Source organism: Alligator mississippiensis, chromosome 12 (assembly GCF_030867095.1).
Source record: "Alligator mississippiensis isolate rAllMis1 chromosome 12, rAllMis1, whole genome shotgun sequence".
Classification (NCBI taxonomy): domain Eukaryota; kingdom Metazoa; phylum Chordata; order Crocodylia; family Alligatoridae; genus Alligator; species Alligator mississippiensis.
The window spans coordinates 67,246,775-67,259,830 of NC_081835.1; the positions used below are offsets into that span (position 1 = coordinate 67,246,775).

At 52.3% G+C, this 13,056-nt stretch overlaps 1 protein-coding gene across 2 annotated transcripts in view; it reads left to right on the plus strand.

The window, feature by feature from the left end:
• LMX1B (LIM homeobox transcription factor 1 beta) overlaps positions 1 to 5,791 on the plus strand; it is a 98,277-nt gene extending 92,486 nt beyond the window's left edge. For both annotated transcript variants that reach the window (XM_059715763.1, XM_059715764.1), the window contains one exon: positions 143 to 5,791. In XM_059715763.1, the coding sequence (XP_059571746.1) occupies positions 143 to 300 (158 nt within the window). In that variant the 3' untranslated portion in view covers positions 301 to 5,791. The remainder of the gene's footprint in view (positions 1 to 142) is intronic.
• Positions 5,792 to 13,056: the final 7,265 nt, after the last annotated feature.

The window sequence follows — 13,056 nt, forward strand, 5'->3', positions numbered from 1 at the left end:
GCAGGCCCTCGCCGCGAAGGTGTTTTACCCCAGCGCGTGACGATCAGGTAGTTGCCCCTAGCAGCCCGTGTAGGACCTGAGACCCTGGCTCGGTACTTCTCTCTGCGCAGGACCAAGCTTAACGTGTGCGTTTCGTTTGCAGGGAACGACTCCATTTTTCATGATATTGACAGCGATACCTCTTTAACTAGTTTGAGCGACTGTTTTCTTGCCTCCTCAGAAGTTAACTCCATGCAGGCTAGAGTAGGAAATCCCATTGACAGGCTGTACTCTATGCAGAGCTCGTATTTCGCCTCATGAAAATAAAAGGAAAACAAGAGCCGGCATATCTTTAGCCAGTGACTTTTTCCAGTGCAGACTCTACAGCCATATGTCGTCCAGCTCTTCCTTCACAGTGACTCCGCTGCCTCTGGACTGCCAACAGCCTTTCTAGGAAGCCTGTGTGTTAAACAGAAAAGCGTTCAGCCACCACCGCCCCTCGCCCTCCCTTGCCCAGCGCGCACCAGGCCAGGAGGGAAGCGTGGAAAGGCCGAGGCCCAGCTCTCCAGCCGCCTTCGGTTTGGTTGGCTTGGAGCTCGTCGTTTGAAAGGAAATGGATTTTGCCCAAAGCCAGACCTTTTCCCTCCGTTCTTTCTTCTTTTCTTTTGGATGTTTAAGCATTTTTTCGGAAGCCGCTGAAACCAACATCAGTCAACCATATGACAAATAAATCAAGGAAACTGGAGAGTCCTCCCTTTTCGTACTGCATGACTCATACATGTTGTGGACAAATTGCCATTTGAACTGTGAGAAGTTAATGTAAATGTGACGTTCAACATTTGTTTCCTTTCTACACTTTTTCTACATAACCCTAGGTCTGCTCATTAGTTTATAGCCCTTATACTGTATGATACGTAGAAAAACTGGTTAACAATGAGACTTGTGGAGAAAGCCAGTGATTTCATAATAAAAAAGGTCTTTGACCCCAGAGAGAAGCTGCATGTTAGGGACAGGTCATTTAGACTAGTATTGATCTTAATTAATTAAAACAAAAGGTGCTTACAAGACACAGAGCTATATTTAATTTTTTAAGTGTGAGAATAAAACATTTACTTTTATTTGTAATTCAGTGCCAAATTTCAAGCCTAGACTGTGATTGGCAACACACGTGTTGTTCATTTTGGTCTGTCTGGTTGTGTTTTGCACAAGACGTAAATGTGCTACGCTCCACTGTCCATCTGGAACAGTTTCGCTCTCCTTCAGGTCCTGGTCTGTTCCGATTTGCCAAGGCAAGCCTCGTCCTGCAGTCCGAGCCCGCGCCCGCGCCCGCGAGCAGGCGACAGACTGCAGGTGCACCAGGGCGGGAGCCTGGCGCTGCCCTCACGTCCCCACGGTCCACGCCGGCGTAACCCCGTAGACCTTCCCGGGTACGCCAGCCAGCCCCGTGCTTGCGGCAGCGTAGGAGTGAGGTTGTAGCCCAACAAAAGCCATCACCCTCAGCGGTCTGTGCGTACGCGGGTGAGAGGACACGAGACTGCCGCGTGCAGGGCTGCTGGGGAACGGCGCCAGCCTGTGCTGAAGTCTGACTTGCCACCAGAGGCCGTTTTTACAGGGCAGAAACTATCTTAAATACTAATAAAAGTAACGATGATAACGTAGTTCTAAAAATCACACGGTGGTGATTGTAACGTGGAGCGACAGGCAGGTATAGGCAGGGCTCAGAGTGGAGAGCGCTTCATGGGGAAAAATTTGCCAAGACAACATCCGTAATGACACGGGGTGTTTAAAAGTGAGAGCGCAGGGAAAGATCGGTAGACAGGCCCGTCAAATAAATGTTTAGCAAACACTGACCATGCCAGCCAAAAACCAGCTCAGTGCGCCAGTTAACTGAACTCCTCGAGTGTGACAGCTGGCGCAGACTCGGGGCTGCAAATTCTCACATAAGACTCAGCAAATGATGAAGAAAATGCTTAAGCACTCAGCCGTATGGCACGCGGCCATGGCGCCAGCCGTGCCTGCCACCGTGCCGGTCTACAGGCAAACCCAGCACCCAGCTAAGTGTGCGACAGGGTCAGCCCGCTCCGTTTAGCTAGGAGCGCCACATGCTCAGGAAAAGGCCGGGCTGTCGCTGGACTCTTCCCAGGAACAGTCCAGCACCCCCTCTTCTATCACCAAGAGCCACTTTGTGCCCTGCACCCTGCGGGGTGGGCAGCAAGCAGAGCACGACAGCGCCAGAGCAGCTAAGCGAGAGCCGTGCTCCTCTCCTGTATGGAAAATGAGCTCACACATCTGGGGCCCAGGCAAGAAACCGAGACCGCGCCTGCCGTGACAGGTGGTGGTTATTAACCATCACCGCCTCCCCCGACACCCAGCAGGCAGGCCCCGCCAAGCGAGGGCCCGCGCCCGAACAGACAGGTTTGTGAGCGCCAAGCGTGGCCAGGCAAACCAGAAAGAGGTGTGCAATGGACTCTGTCTGCAAGAGAAAAGCTTGACTTTGCACCTTCAGGGCATGAGGAAAGGATCCCCGGGGAGCGGAGAGGGCGGCACTGCTAGCAAGCAGAAGACATTGGCACAGACCTCCTAGCAATACCTGGAGATCGCCCCACAGCTCAACTGCTCGCAGACAGACGGGCACCACCTCGCACTCTCCCTCTCACACAAGCAAAAAGCAGAGCCCTTGTCCGCCAAGGAGACAGAGCCCAAACCGCACACTGCTGTGACCAGCTGCAGCTCGGGTGCGTGCATGCTGCGCACACAGCGCTTTCCTCGTCACCTTGGGAGGGGCTTTTTCCACCTGAAGCGGGCAGCGCATGGGAGCCCACCGGCTCCCTCCTGCCACCTGAGAGGGAGAAGCTTTGCTGGGTTTTTCTTATCCAGCCACTGCCAACACTTTCCCTTCTAGTGTACCAAAAAAAAAAAAAAAGACCTCTCCCCCGCCCCCCTTCCCACCTCGCACCGGCTGGTATCGGTACAGAACGCAGGTTGGCTGTACGCTTGCGCTGCGTGGTCACAGAAGTTGGCAATGTTGGCACATTTTCACGTGACACACTTGTAAATACCAGGGTTACCCAGACCCCCCTCCCAGCAATCAGCCCAGCGCTGCCTTTCGTGTCACAGAAGACGTGCCACGCCAATGGACTCTACGCCGTGGCGGAAGCAAAAGGATGCCTTATTGCATCGGGATGCCTGTCGTGGACTCCTTGCTCCTTTGCCACCCTTCCTTGGCTCTTAGCCAGCTGTTGCAGGGGGAAGTTCATGTCCGGGCAGGAATAGGCAACGCTACTTCAGTGCACAGATGCTGCTGCGCACACCCTGCCCATCCAGGGTAAGCATCATCGCTCCTGACCCCTTGGGTGCTGCATGGCAGTGCTCTACTGACTGGCTCCCCCATGTCCTGCTCTGGCACCACATGCTGCTGCCAAGGCTAACTATACACCTAGTGCCAGTGTGAATTTGAGACAGCAAAGGGTAGGAACGCACATCTGAATGCAGGACCAGCCACTTCCAGCATGCCCAAGATAGTTCTCAAAGGCCAAAGTTCATTAAAGCAAAATAAATGTCACTATTATTTGTAGTATGAATTATCCCGCAGGAGCGCGATCATTGTGGTTTTAACCTGGGACCTGCAGTAAAAGATTATAAAGCAACCTCTGACCTTTTTGATTTCTGGTTTACTCTTGTATTGTCAAGGGAAATGTCACTGATCAGGCAAAGGTAAAATGTATCATGGGCCACATCACAGTAATATCTTACAGCAAGTCAAACTGATAAACTCCTGCCAAAAACTCTTAGCATCTGGCACTTCCACGGAAACCACAAATAGTGATTGCACATGTGGGAGTTGGAAGGCGAGAGGTCATGACAGCAGTTTATTACATGTACCGTACAGTGATCACTCTTGCTAGGAAATTAACCCCTCTCCGGTATAAATGCATCACATGAGCTCTTCATGGCATTTCAATCATGCTGTCTTGGCTAAGGACGGCATACGTGTCACACTAAACAACGCCAAGATGCAATTAAGTACAAGATGATGGATAAGGTTTCAGTGCTCGCTCAGTAACATTCAGCAAAAGATGATCTAATATCAAAAAGGATAAGCTCAATAACCACTTCCTCCAAGGTCCTTATCATGCAGATGATTCAAAGCGATGCTAGCACCAAGTTTCCTGCCTTGCATGGTCTGAATCTATTCCCTGTGCTCGGTGACAGGTGCGTGCTTTAAGCTAGTGACCAGCAGGTTTCCATTTCATACTTTCAGTACTGGTGGAAGTACTCCCCACCGAGTGTGATCCCACACGGCTCGGTAGGGCAGTAGGCAGAGAGAGAAACCCACAGTCCAGGCTGTTAGAGGTACAGCATTAAATGAGTTTCACATCTGCTAAGTAAAAGATGACTCGTGCTATGGGAAAATACGCTGTTTGCCAACTCTGAACTGAAACGCAACCTAGGAGCCTTGCGGATGTTTCCTTCCTAAAGCGCCATCACCGAGGAGGCCCACGTGCTTGGGCCCAGGTGCTGCTAGCCACGCCAGCACGTGGCCAGCACAAGGCGTGCTAACCACAAGGTGTGTGTGACCCCCGTCACTCTTCAAGCGGCTGCTGGCTGGGTTTCAGTTTTAGGGAGCTCTGCGTGTAGCACTGAATCATGCCTCTCTGGCACCCCCCGCCCTGGTCTCTGCAGCAGTAGGGACCCTTTTGCAGGCAGTGACTTCCAGATGTGGTGTTGCTTGCCTCTGCCTTGCTTGGGCTGGATTCCTTCCCCGCTTTCCCTAGGGTCAGGCCCCATCCCTGACTGGCCTCAAGGCAGCATTTTCTCTCTGCTATAGCAGGGCGAGGGATGGGGCCCGTGCAGTTTGTTAGACCGCCATCCGCTTCGTGATGCCGTCTCATAACCCCACGAGAGTCCAGGGAGAAAGCTCCAAACACGAGGCCCAATTCCCCGCCGCAACAGGGGAGCGGGGATACTAGAGCCAGCATTTGGAGCCACAAAGCTCTCCAGTGTTTAGATGCAGGACGCCAAACCCCTGAAGCCCAGCACGGCTGAGCTGGCAGCCACTGCGTGTGGAAGCCCCGGTTCCCTCAGCCTTACCGGTGTGAACAGCACATCACCGCCACCTGAGCTACAGCTTGTCAGGTCTCCGTTCAGCAAGGTGCCTCTGCACGGAGCACGTGCTCAAATCCCACTGGCACGGTGCAAGTGCTTTGCAGACTCGGGTGGGATCAGTCTTGCTTGACTGGGGTCTTCCTGAGCGATGTGGTAATGAGCTTATGCCTTCCCGAGGGCACAGCGTGACTCCTCTTGGTCGTGCACAATATTATTTTGTTTAGCAGTGACTGTGAAGGGACTTCCAGATATTTTACATGGGGATCTCTGTTTTTAAGTGAACACCCTTTTTTAGCTGTGTATGGCTGTATTAATTGTATATTTATATATTCTGTATTTATGTTACCAAAATGTAGTATTTTGTAGCTGTCTGTTACAATTTGTTTAACTTGTAAAAAATATGAAAATGCTCTCTCATACTTAACCATCTGCCTGTCACAGTAGTTCCCTGCCTTCCCCTTCTCTGTTGGTAACGAGACACCATAATGTGTGTAGGTTGGATTTTTTATTTAATTACTTGTCATTGTTAAATTATTTATTAGTGTTTTAAAATTTCATTCCACTGCATCTTCCCTGCCACTGTCACCTGGCAGCTGAGGTACGTGAGATTCCCATGCATTGTGCTCCTTTCCCACAAGAAAAAGAAGAGAGAGAGAGAGAGATAACACTTCAGTATATTTGTAAATAAAAGCAACCTGCAAACAAAGCAGCTGCTCTGCCGCGTGCCCTTCTTTCCCCACACGTGTGCCAGCTGGGCACCGCAGCGGGGCGCCGCGCTTCTTCTGGTGGGGCGCCGGGCCCGGCTGCAGGAGCCAGCTTCCTCCGTTCATCCTAGGGGCAGACGCGGGGAAGGCAAGGCAAGGCCAGGCTCTTGCCCCTCACCCCGTGCCCCCCTACCCACGGTCCTAGGCCCACGTCCTGCGGGTGCTGCGTGGGCTTCCTCGGAGACAAGGCAGGACGGTGAGGTCGAGGGAGGCGGTTGCCCTGTGAGCAGTGGTGACTGCATGTTTCCAAAAGTGGGTCTGGGAACAGAAGTTCATAGCTTTACTAGACACCAGAAGGTGGACTGGACACAGACGGTGGCTTTCCGGCCCGTCGGCACGTACCTCCTCGGTCCACGGGGCATCGCGGATGCGCAGAGGCCGGGTGAACGCCAGCACCTGGTCTTTACTCGACCTCTAACCACATCAGACAGCTTCACGTGCAATGGGAAGCGGGCACTGCAGCTGAGAAGCAGAGGTGACTTTCACGAATAGAGCGCTTGCTTTCTCCTGACCCCATGTGCACGGTATTTCGTGCCCCAGATCTGAGGAAGGGCATTTTGTGCTGCAAAGCTTGTCAAGCATCTCTCCCAACTGACAAGCTGGTCGAATAAAGACAATGCCTCACCTCACAAATCTTGCTTCTCTCATATTCCCCGGACCGTCACAGCTGCAATGCTGCCATCACAAAACGACTGCGACTAAAAGCCAGTCAGTCGAGCCCGCAGGCCATTGCAGGGCGCTGCCCAGTCGGGCCCTGCAGCGTCTGGGCCAGGCGCTCTTCCTTGCCAGGGGGCAAACATCTCCCAGGCCGCTGCACGCACCTGGATGTGCCCTGGGTTCACTGGAACCAACAAACGCAGCACAAGAGCTTGGGGGAAAATTGGCACGAGGGACCAAAAGCCGGGCATTTTGCACTGGTGCAGCTCATTGCTGGCTCTTGCCTAACATGGCATTTTGCAAACTGCTTGTCCTGACCAAAGCTGCATTTGGTATCTGAAATAAGTGGTGAAAGCAGCGGTACCGGGGCTGGGACACCAGCTCCTGCACCATGGCAGCAATGTTCCTGTCACTTTTCCTCTTGCAGATGGCCAGGCCCAGGGGCTTCAAGGCAGTGATCTGTGAAGCGAGGCAGATTTTTCACAATGGACCGGAGAGTCTATTGCATTCAAAATCCTGTGTCTAAAGTGGATTCGTTAACAGGCTAGCTACGCTTAGGGAAAAATGTGCAGAGGCTGCAACTACTCCAAAATAAAGCGCTCTCAGGTCTTCCTTGGGATCGAACCTGTCCCGAGGACCCACCCCCTGCCACTGGCCGAAACCAGACACACAAAGACATGCAAGTGTGAGGTACGAGGGAATTAAGGGAGAAGGAGAGGTTGCATGAAAGAGAGAAATAAGCAGAAGCCCCACACCCCGCGTGCCAAGCCTCTCCCCGGGCATCAGGCACCGTGTCCTTAGGGAAAGGGACTCTTGGGGCTTCCCGGCCTCTTCAGCGACTGCTTGCAAAGCTTGTCCGCAATGGCGCTGCCAGGTACATTTGGCTGGAGGTGCCACGGGGCAGGGAGCACCGCACCATTACACAACGCTGTTACACAAACAAGTGCTTCGTGCTTCTTGTCCAGAGCTCCCCCGTTTCACCCAGGGGGCTGCCCCCGCCGACCTGCCGTCTGCCCAGCCCCGTGGCCGGAGCGGCTCACAAATTCACCTTCGTTGTTGGGGATCAAACCGCCTCCTTCCCGTTCGCTAGCCGGCTCCGAACTGCAGCCCTGCCTCCCCCAATGCTAGTTATTGGTACAGTGTCACGGAGGAAAAATGCATTGCCATTAGCAATTGGTTTCACCTTAGTCAGAGTTATCTGCTCAAATATTCATGCTCGGTGAGCATCCAGTATTTATGAAGGAAGAAATACGGAGTTGCCCTCAGCGGTTTCTGAATCTGCCCAAAAAGATGTGTGAAAGGGATCAGTAGAAAGGAAAAAAAAATGATGAATATATTTGGGGCTTGGCGTTCTGCATTGTTTGTGTTGTGTTTTCTCTCCGGTGTCAGCGAGACAGAATGAAGACTGATTTATACGGCACAGCTGTAGCAGACAAAAGGCGAGGAGAGAAGGGAAATGGCTGGAGGTAAAAATGCCGGTGCAAAGGGCGAAAGCCTGCACCTGGGTACTGCTTCCCCGGCTGCTGCCCCCCTCAGAGCACCTTGTAAAATCAGATTATCTGCTGGACACAGGAGTTCAAACGGCCCTTCAAAAGATTTGTCTTAATAATTGCTGCCTTATCTTAACTCCTGGGTTTTTTTATCAGCCAAACTGCTGCTGGGAGGCAGATCCAGGGGATAAGGTGCTGTCACTCTTAATTATTATTACCTCTTATACTGAAAGCACATTTGTTCATTTTTCTGTGGACTTAGAAATGGGCTCAGCTAATGAATGCCTGGTGTTTATCAATATTTTTAACCAAAGTAATGTTCCCTGTTGTATAAAAATAACCGTGCATTAAACCTGCTAAAGAGCTAGCGTATATGCTTCCCCGTCATTTGGACTCCGAGTGGGACGAATCGCTCTGCTCCGAACAAACCAGATTTTCACATTCACAGAAAACTGCTGCTGCCCTGACCCCACGGTGTGCAGCCACCCGCACAGCGCGCTCTGCCCGTCAGGAGGACCGCGGCACTCATCGTGCGAACCAGCACTACATCCCGAGAAGAGAGCGTGCATCTCTTCATTCACTTGCTAGCAGGCCGGGCGCTCCCGTCTGAAACCCCACAAACAAATGCGGCCCAGGGCACTTATCAGAGCAATGACCAAGGGGGCGATTTAAGCTGCTGAGCTCAGCTTTGCAGATTTTCAGAATTGGCTGTGACCCATCTCCCCAAGGCAGAGCCAGGTCACTCCCTGTCCATCCCAAGGGAAGCATAAAATCCAGGCATTATCCCACAGCTTCACTCTCTCTCGTCCTCTTCCCTCCAGCAGGCCTGGCCAACCTGAAATCCCCCTGGGGAGGCTCCCCTGCTGCCTTCGGCGAGAGCCGGATCCAGCCCTTCCCACCAGCCCTCAGACGAAACCCAAACCACGGCGTGCCAGCCCACCACCGCTGCGGTCCAGGAAGGCCTGGTCTGTGCCCAGAGGTGCGTCCGGGGCTCCTGCCCCAAAGCCACTACAAAGTTTCTGGCTGTGCAGTCAAGCTAAAAGGAAACCGGAGTTTTGATCAGGACATTGTGCCCCTCGTGAAACTAGAAAACACAAGGCTAAGTGCAAAGCAACACGGTACATCACATCCAAACCTGGGCCAGGGCCAGGGCCAGGGCCGAACTACGGCAGCAGCACCGCTGCCCAGCACAGCTCGGTGACATTTCCCTCTGGCGACTGCGAGGCATTTTCATTATGGGGGGACACAACGTAAACCGCAGCTCCGGGGAGCCCCGAGGAGGAGCTCTGCTGCCTACCACAGACCAGAGCACTCGACAAACACGCACCAGCCAAACCCCATCCCGCTGCGCCAGCCCCAGGGTCAACCGCGGTGTGGGCGCAGCGAGAACCCGACGACCTGGTTTGGCGTTTGCTCGCACCGCGCCATTTCTGGAGACTGTCGTCTCTGCTTGCGCCTGCCCACCGCCCCGGTCAGGGCGGTTAGAGAGGGGCACAAGAACACCACGACCGGACTAGACGTGCCAGGTCCCATGCTGCCGATCAGACTGCTGGACGGCGGCACCCCACCGGACACGCACGTCTCCTGCCCCTCGCTGCCCCAAATCCATCTTGTCAGCTGCCGCACGGTTACATTTTGGGGAAGGCTGCGGCAGACTAGATTCTTTTCCGGGCACTACTCAAGTTCTTCCCCAGCCCGAGCTGTAGGATACGAGTGTGCACAGGTGAGAGCCGGAGCCCGCGTTCTCCTACTTGAAATATAAATCAAGGTGCCAAGTCCTGCTGCCTTTTCCAATTTCTGAGCTAGGCCAGGCTGGTGGCAATTCTTAGTGAAAATGCTTGCAAATGTTGTTGCTGCTCATCAGGCAGGATTTCTGAGTTCCCCGTTGTGGGGAAAGCCTCTACAGAGAGGCATGCAAAAATATGCATTTGTGAAACTGGACAAAAGCTGGACAAAGCAGAGCATGCCAGTGCCCAAAAGCCACGAGCTGACGAAGGATGGAAGAGCAGGTGGCTGGCAGCATGGAAATCTGGAGTCAGGTCTGCCCAGCAGTGAGCCCGAATGTCATCTGTGCTTCCCTTCAGCCCTGCCTGAGAAGCGAGGGTGATTTGCAGCCTTTAAGCTTCACCGACTTCCTCGTTCTGATCGGCAAGCCATAAGAGATGGTCTCTTAGGTGCTGCTTCAAAGAGCACATCTGATTTCTTTATCAAGCCAGGTTTCGGGGAGGCTACACAGACAACTTGTTTTATTTCTTCATGTTTTTCAACTGCGCTTCTAGGCCTTGCCGACACGTGAGGGACCACAATGCCAGCCCCGGCAAAGGATGCTGACCTGCAGGACCCTTGCCAGCAGGCTCCTGCACAGCCTCACGAAGAGGGAGACGAGATGAACTTTGCAGCCGGCCGAGAGGGAAACAAATCCTAAACTGCTCCCCAAATCCTACTGGCTTCTTTACTTTTCATTCCATCCAGGAAGAGCACACGCCAACTGCTGCAGCGTCCTTAGCCTGACGAAGGGTTTTTGAACCCGAAAGCTTGCTGAATAACTATTCTCCAACCATTTGGGTTGGTCTAATAAAAGAAATCAAATTCACCCAAGGAACCTTGTCTGCCTATGTCCTTAGACCAACACGGCTACAACCTACACCCCAAATCCTACTCCACTCACCAATGGCTCCACACTTCTGCAATAGCTTCAGACCACAAGACAAGCCCCACGAGTGCCAGGGAGGTCCTGGATGTGGGGCTGGGGCATCTCTCCCCTTACCAGTGTCTGCAGTGCCCTGCCCAGTGGGGTGAACTGGGGGGGCACTCCGGGGTGGGAGAAAGCTGCCAGAAAGCTGGACAGGCTGCTCCAGGGAAACAGAAAGCAAGAGAGCTAGGGCACCTGCAGCAACCGCCTCTGCAGGGGACCAGGATATACCGCTGCAGCCTGCACGGAGCCAAGCCCCGTAGCCTGGGAAAGCACCGACCAGCTGCTAAGAAAGGGAAACAGGAATGTGAAAAACAGCCCTGAAAAGGAGAGCAAAACTCGCCGAAGGGGATGGTGCTGAGCACGGCTGCCCAGGCAGGGACCTTTGCACGTGCAGATGCACCCCCATACTTGCCTGGCCAGCCCTGCAGACTCATCTGCTGTAGAGGACGTGGGCCACGGCACTTAAGGCTCTTCCAAGGAGAGGGTTTCACAATCTCAGCTTGTATAATTAAATGAGGAACATGGCGTATGAAATGCATTTTCCTTTCATACGTCCATTTTGTAAATACCAGAGTCCGCTTTAGAGACAGCGTGTGTGTGTGAACGCACATGTGTTGTGTAACGATTAGTGCCTTCGCACGTAGAAAAGGCAGAGACACCAGGCTTCCTTTCAAGTTCTCCAGCAAGCCTCCCGTTATTACCAGCACCACTCAAGCAGGTTTGCTTAATTATTTCATTGTTTCACTTGCTGCAAGTCAGCTGGTGCCCAGCACTTGGGGATGAGTTATTGCTGAACTGATCGGCCAAAGATACACACCAGATGTGACATTCCCTCACACCTGCCTTGTCAGATCACCAGCGATAAGGTACTGCGAAGTGTTGCACAGAACATGCTCCAAGTGAACGACAGACACTGCCTTGATCTTTCTTTACAGCCAAGGGGGAGGCTCCAACCTTCCCCTGTAAGACTGAATGGAGGAGTCAGATAATTAGCCTCCTGGTGGCTTTCATGCCGGACACAGCAGTTGGAATCTGCTTAATGAAGCAGACAAAGCCTCGGTGGCTTGAAAGGAAACACACAAAAGGTGTGGGCAATCCCAGACTCACTAATCGGAAAGAGGGAAAAACCCTGAGGTCTCTTCATATGTCATAAGAAGCTGAAGCAGGCAGGCGGCAAGGCCCCGTAGCCACACGGAGCGGTGATTCATCCTCTGAGACAGCCTCCTGTCACTGAAATCCAGAGACCTGATCCAGGCTGGTTTTTACATCTTCCTGCCCAGGTCCTCTGAAAGCTCTGCTCCCTGGGTTTACCCAGAAGCCAGAATCAACACCGCAATCAAGATCTCTCTCCCTGGTCACTCTCAGCTTCCCAAGGCTGAATAAAGAAGGAACCTCAACTTTTACAATTAAATGGCCTCCAACATCTCCTCCCTGCATTCAAAACTTGGTGGCATCTGGCAGTCAACTGTCAGGATCTCCGTGCGCTCCCGGCTTGACGCGGTTTATCGGCCTGCTGGAATTCCTCTTGCGGTTCATGCACTTTTCTTAAGAAAGCTCTCATCTTCATTTCCCTGCTCACGACTGCACCCCCAGTCAGTCTAAGTGCCACGAAGCTGAAAAGCACTAGACGGCTGCAAAGTCTAATTATTACTGCTGTTAGAGGGCTGGGAGCAGCCTCGGCCTCACCTGTGCCAGTGTTTCATTATGCTGCTACACTTGTGATGAACAGAGTCTGCTTCTGAAGCCAGGGATAGCCAGACACACTATAATTTTCCATCTCTCCAGTGATGCAATCAGCAACAATTAATGCACTGCATCTTGGCATGGAAAGGACCAAGTGCTTCAGGTTGCTGGTCTATCTGGTCTTGAGCTCAAGTTTAGAGTCTAATACAATTTATTGTATGTGTTTGTGGAGCATTTGCTGTTTCGCCGGGATCTGAATCTTCTGAAACTTTTTAGAGGCCTTTCACACTCAGAAGACTCTGGTAAGACAACTGGAACATGCATGAGAAAGAACAGGCTTTTGAAATCTAATCTTCTCCAGCTCAAAATAGAGAAGTAGTGCTGTGCTGTTGACAGTAGGTCTCTGAAGACTTTCAATATACTTTTTATTCCATAGCTCTGGCACCACATAGGAAATTAATTCAGCGACAATATTTTCATTAGATTATAACCCAAGTTCTCAATCTTAGGCACATTTGTATGCTTGTAATACATTCTAATTACTTGTAAAGAATAAGTCTGTGTGCTGGTTGGTTTATTGAATATATTAAATTAATGAATAAATAAATTTGTCTCCATGCTGGGAATGCCGCTCGACGTCAAAGCCTGCCGCAGAAGGAGGGAACCAGGAGCGGGTTTCGTT